Source organism: Gasterosteus aculeatus, chromosome 13 (genome assembly GCF_964276395.1).
Source record: "Gasterosteus aculeatus chromosome 13, fGasAcu3.hap1.1, whole genome shotgun sequence".
NCBI lineage: Eukaryota > Metazoa > Chordata > Actinopteri > Perciformes > Gasterosteidae > Gasterosteus > Gasterosteus aculeatus.
In genome coordinates, this window is record NC_135701.1 from 4,068,222 (window position 1) to 4,074,507 (window position 6,286).

At 44.2% G+C, this 6,286-nt stretch overlaps 1 protein-coding gene across 1 annotated transcript in view; it reads left to right on the forward strand.

Annotated features, from left to right (window-relative positions):
* The window catches only part of tmem8b (transmembrane protein 8B), a 34,275-nt gene extending 28,296 nt beyond the window's left edge, over positions 1–5,979 (forward strand). Inside the window, exons 12-13 of the mRNA XM_040195361.2 lie at positions 1,569–1,685; positions 4,873–5,979. Of these exons, the coding sequence (XP_040051295.1) occupies positions 1,569–1,685; positions 4,873–5,208 (453 nt within the window). The 3' untranslated portion in view covers positions 5,209–5,979. The remainder of the gene's footprint in view (positions 1–1,568; positions 1,686–4,872) is intronic.
* Positions 5,980–6,286: the final 307 nt, after the last annotated feature.

The following is a 6,286-nucleotide window of genomic DNA, read 5'->3' on the forward strand; positions in this document are numbered from 1 at the left end:
GTGCTTATCTATTAGCCCACTACTCCCAGGTGATTCGGGTTTGTCTTTTCTTTGTTCTGCCTCCAGCTAACGCCATGACTTAATCATGAAGTTTGCCGTAAAAGGGTCTATAAAAGTGTACATGCATGTTTGGGGGCCCCTGTGCGATGCAGCGGTTGCAGTGTGACTGATGACTGCTGCTGTACCGAGTCCTCGGGCTTCACCGCGCTGCTGCTCACCTCCTTGGTCTGCGCCAATTAGTGCTGCTCTCCTGCAGCATTTGGTTATCCCTTCCCTGCAACCCCCCCCCCACCACCCCCCCCCCCCCCCCCCGCTCTCCCCCCGCTCTCCCCCACCCCCCAATTTCTCATCACGTCCCCTTCCAGACCGAAGAACGCAGACCTCAGGCATCCTGGAGAGGCTTAAGTTCTCCCAAAGCATGTGCAGCACAACTTATTGATTTTTTTTCCTCCACTCGTCCTTTATTTCTTTCATATCCTGTGGCTTTATTTCAAATTCGGAGCCTGAAAAAAAACAACTGGCAAAACTGGCATTATTTATAGCATGGGCCTCTCTTATTTCAGTGTTTTTGTTCCCTTTGTTATATCGTGGCTCTCACATATTAGAAAGTTATAGAGAAGAGGGTAAGTTGGTGTATTATCCTGCAAGCACTTAAACGCTGTGTTGCCCACTGAAACAAAACCGAAAGCATATGTACAAAATGACAGGCTCTGTAGTCACAGATTTGCATGCTATTGCTCAAAGCCAGCTCTTGTAGTGACGAGCAGGATACGATTTGCATTTCCCTCTGTTTCTCAATCATTTCTGACTTCAATGTACCAAGCTCATTTGAGCGTACTGAAGATGTATATGTTTAACAGTGGATCCCAAATGTGTTACTTCATTTCGGAAAGATGCTAATCTCCTTAAATACTGCGTTGTACCTTTGTGCCATTTAAACCGGAGTAAATAGTACATTTTAGTTGAGGACAATATTCATTGGTGGGATTGAATCAGATTAAACATATGTTTATGATAATGAAGGTGTCAGTCAGCCCAACAATGTGGCTCATTGATGTTCTTTTTATTGGTTTTTGACAATGGAGCTCTATAAAGCAGAGGAATACAGTACACCTGAGTTTTAATACACAGGCAATACTTTTGCTTCAATGGATTTTTGGTATTGGCCATTTGATGGAAGTGGTTGATAAAATGAAAAATATGGAAAACCTCCATTCTCAATTTTCAATTCAATATAGTCTTAATTTTAGCTTTCTGGCTGAGTTAATAACAGACGGCTTTAGCACTTTTCACGCTGGAGTTTATTATGCAATACAATAGTGACTTGAACCAGATGATTACGGATAAGCTATGTTGATTATTCTTCACTGGAACACTGTACGCGCCCTCTTCTTTTCCTCCGTTCAGCCTTCTCCTGGTAAACGTTTCATAATTACTAAAAGACATTTTTTTTCTCTCCATGTGCTGTTTCCAGACCACACAAACGTCTTCCTTTTTTCCTGGGCAAGTAAAAAGTGGCAACAGTGTTTTATGGGAGGCTGTTATTGATCGCCGTGTTCTCTGTCAAGGTGCTGTATCTGCTGGGGGCGATGTCTCTGTCCATGGCTCTGCAGCTAGACCGTCACGGCCTGTGGAACCTGCTGGGACCCAGCCTGTTTGCTCTGGGCATCATGGCCGTGGCATGGGTAAGGCCAACTTGTATATCATTATATATTCTCTTCACAGCAGACCAGCCTGCAGCTAAAGAGGCTTCAGTCCGTAAGAACCTGCGTTACTTGCGTTTGAAAACAGCAGTTGGTGGAGATGTGCGTAATGTTGGTGAAGGGTTCATAACTTAATAAATAAACAGTTTTTCACTGTGATGGTTAACATCAAAGTGTTTAATGATCTGTGGTTCACTAGCACATCTTCTTTTTTCAAGGTAAAGATTTTCTTTTACCCCCGACAATAAAAGGGAAGAAAGTGCTCTGCAATGGAGGAGGGGATGATTTATTTTAACACACGATCTGTTTTTGACGTTAAGCGACAGGCTTGTTCAAACAAGCGGATGAAATGTGTCAGCACTGCCCCTCTATTGTTCCTCACGCTAGTAAGTGTAACTGGATCCAGCGTTTAAGCTCAGGCAGGAACATGTGAGGCTAAAAACACTGTGGCTTTCTGACCAATGAAGCTACTTTATATGCGCATGGAAGGGGCTTTAAAAGTTTTGCAGCCTGTGGGTATTAGTCATGGGTTGTAGTTCCATTATAAGTCAGCTTGTACTTCCACTGACTCTTCTCCGAGTCATAATGTGCTCCCTGAACTGAAAAGATAAAAAATAATAGTCTTTCAGGCAAGGTTCCTGGAAAAAAAGTAAGAAAAAGAGCCTTTAACACCGAACCTCTGACATGAGTCTGAAAACAAGGTTTGAGGTTTCCTTGGAGAAAGCTTCGCTTTGAATAAAGTGTGGGAGTTGCAGCTCTGAGAGTTACCGGGTCTCTGAGCTGGAGGATCCTACGGAAACAGTGGAAGACAAAACACTGTTTAATTCCACCATTTTAAACCCTCCAGTTTTAGCACCAAAGCCAGGAGACCGTCGATTTTACCAAAGTGGAGAACCTACTTCTTCTGAGATTAACGGCAGCTACCGCTGTGTCATTCGAGTGCGTGTGGGGGGGGGATTCACATGAAGCCATCGCCTTCCACTTTGGCCGGCTTTCCTTCGGCTCTGGCACATTTGTAACTCAATTACAGATGGCTCGTGGAGATGCTATTTGACAAATATAATATATCACGGCCTGGTATACTGTGAGAATATCTACGTCTTCGTGCGATGACAAAACGACTCAGACGGAGCCAAATAATCTTTCTATTTCCCGATGAACCTCCCAAAACGTAGCGCCGCCACGTCCCCACGAAAGGTCACTGGATCTATTCAACACTTCATCAGCTCCTCAACGGTGCTCCTCTACGTTGCTGCGCTCGCCCCTTTCCGTTCAGCTTGTCATGTTCCTGCAAAGCCCGGCGTTCTGAACGTTCCCAGACACAACCGGATTAGATCAGTCAAGTGAAGGGCACGGCGCGTCTGCCGCCTCGCCGAGGTGTCAGCGGCGTTGGGGAGAAGTTCAATTCTGTCAAAGTCAAACATCCGCGGCCCTCCACACTAAACGAGGTCTCGGGATTGGGACAGCAACACATTGCATGTTTTTTTCTCCCTCGCCTTCACATAGATTATCATTATTTAACCTAAAATACATTCAGCATGATAACTCAATCAGAGCCATTTTTCGGACGGAATGCATTTAATTACTTGTGTCTCTCGCGAACAACACGCATTTCCCTCAACGGTGTCGGGGCTCTTTACGGAAATGTTTTCGGGGGAAAAAAATAATCCGATAAAAGCAATCGGTGTTTATGAACCGATTTAAATAGAGGCCGAATTCAATAATGAAGCACAATCCCAACGGTGTTTAGAAATGAAATTGTCAGAGTCGCTCTGCAACGAATGAGCTCATGCTCTGTGTTAAACAAAAAGGAATCGTCGTGTACACAGAACAGAGGGCGAGCGTAGATGACTGAAAACAGCCAATCACTGGTGCCCAATTTAAAACATCTAGCAGATGATTGTGATCATTGGGATCGACTTCAGAGTGGGAGGCATGAAGACACGTTTCAAACAAAAAAAGCAACGGAAGAATCCCGTCTCTCTCTTCCTGTAATCGAAGCCCACCGTCTCCCGCTGCCTCACTCAGATCCCATTGGTCCCCATTTTTGAATGCCTGCTCTCTGCGTCATCCCACTTCAATATTCCGCTTAGACATGAAATGTGTTGATTAAATTAAGGAAAGAAGAACATTAAGAACACGGTCTTCTGAGATCAACTGGAAAATAAATGAACTACAGAATTGAATGGATCCCTCGGTTTCCAATTAGTTTTCTGGAAAGAAATCGACGTGCAGTTGAATATCTCAGAGAGTTTATTGGAAAGGAGTGTTCTAATTTGAGACTCCTTAGGAAAAAACACTAGCATTGCTAAGGCAGTGGCATAAACTCACAGATTTATCTCACACATACTTCCTCTGTTGGGAGGATTTTCTCTCTTTCAAAGAAAGAGTTTTGTTATACATTTAAGCACAGTTGCATTCATGAATTCAGCACTTTAATAGGTTACTCCAGAGGATTTAGTTTCCTTTTCTTAATTGTGGCATTTTCTTTACACTGCGGTACAAACACAAACACATGTAAACCACCCGCGTCTATACTCATAGATGGTTTTTGGATCATGACATTGTGCAGTTTTTACCTGCAAATTTGTCTTCTTTAAACTCACAACTACCAATCACAGCACATATTTATTCCATAAATATCAGTCTCACATAAATGAGGAAGAGAAGTTCATAAGACCTTTTACAATCTGTCCCACTAACTATTTTAGTCACGTTGCACTTTCTGTCCATGTCCCACCTACTGAGAGAAGAATCAAAAGGTCAACGTTCTGTTGGTTTACTTTAGCTGACAAGCAATTTTCCTTTGTTTTTGACTTTGTTTTGTTTGGTCAATGAGACGCACTGCTAATTTACCGCAACTTCATCATCATTTTGGCATTGCAGGTTCTGGTTGCTTAGCAACGTCAGGGGCAACCTCCCATGACAACGGCTCAGCGGGGCGTTTTCTGGCGTTCTGGGACTCGCCACACAGGCTCTATGTAACCGTCCCAGCTCCCAAGTGTACTTATAGATGTCATTATATTGGGGGGAAAAGTCATCGTTATCGCTTGAACTATTAAAACGATTTAATACAACAGCATAAAAGAAATTGCTTTAAGTCAAATTACAAAACCAAAACGATGTTTTTTTGAACATTTTGACAACCTTTGTTTTATGTGTCCGTCAGACGGTGCGCACCATCCGTCGGCGGCGTTGCTATCCGCCCACCTGGAAGCGCTGGGTGTTCTTCCTCTTCCCAGGCACCATGATTGCGACGTCGGCGGTGGCCCTATACGCCTTCGTGGAGACGGAGGAGAACTACTTCTACATCCACAGCATCTGGCACATGCTGATTGCGGGGAGCGTGGGCTTCCTCCTGCCGCCTCGCGCCAAGCCCGACGCCAAGGTGACCCCGATGAAGCGCCGGCGGGGCTGCGGCTATCAGCTGTGCGTCAACGAGCACGAGGAACTGGGCCTGGTGGACCCCGCCATCATCTCCATCAACAGCATCTGCACCAGCTGATAAACTCCCCAGACACGCAGCCTTTTACCTTAGAGACACTTCATTGCCTTCTTTTACTTGGGGAATTCACACACGGGAAATTAAGCCAGAGAACTTGAAAAAGCAATGTAAATACTTCAATGCAGATGTGACACATTGGATTTCTTTTCTTTTGCGGAGGAGATGGTGGGGGGTATCGTCAAGGTGATTGCTGTCCAACTGTAATTATTCTTATCTATAGTTAAAGTTGTTCTGAGGAATTGTGGGTGTAGAGTGGCACTCTGTTGTTTGTGAATATGTATTTAAAGTCAAAGCTGAAACACTGCTGCTATCTGACGGTGACTGTAAAACTGCTTCTGTTGGTTATTTATTGATGGTCCTCTGGACGGGCCAGTCATATTACTGTTGGTGGGGTGGTGGGAGGGGGGGAATTTATCAAGGGCACGGCTTTTCTGAAATTCTTTTCAAATATATCTTTTGCACTGAGACACAAAAAATGTTATTCTGTACATTTTTATAACACTATGAACTACAGTGGGCATCACAAATGTAAAACCTAGTCGTCATGTGGAATGTTAGACTGTTTTTTGCAATAGCAATGTATCGCTTTTACAAGAATGTGCAGGTTGTTCTCAAAGGGAACAATTCCCAAGTCCAGCTGCCTGTTGTGAGAGACGAAGAGGGCCGGGCGGGATTATAATCATAGAGACCTCAAAACCAAGACCTCTCTGTTCCTTTTCTGACAGGACCTGTGTGACACCACGTTCATAAACAATAAATGTTTTTCTTTCTTGCCTCAGTATCACTTCTCCTTTCAAAGCTTTTAAACAAAGGTGAAGCTCCCACAAAGACATCGCATTGCAATCCCTGTCCTAATGGAAGCCAGCGGTACTCAGACAGTGAGATGAGACGCTGTCAACAGCGTCCTCCCAGGAATAGAGAGGGATAAATAATTCTCCCACAGAGCAGCAGGCCTTTCCTTTACCAGGAAAAGAGCCGTACAGCTCTTTGCTCCACGCCGTAATCCATCAGTGTTGTTTTAACACTTTGCACTCGAAAAGAAACACCTAAATTATGGATGTTTTGTTTGTCAAGGGTC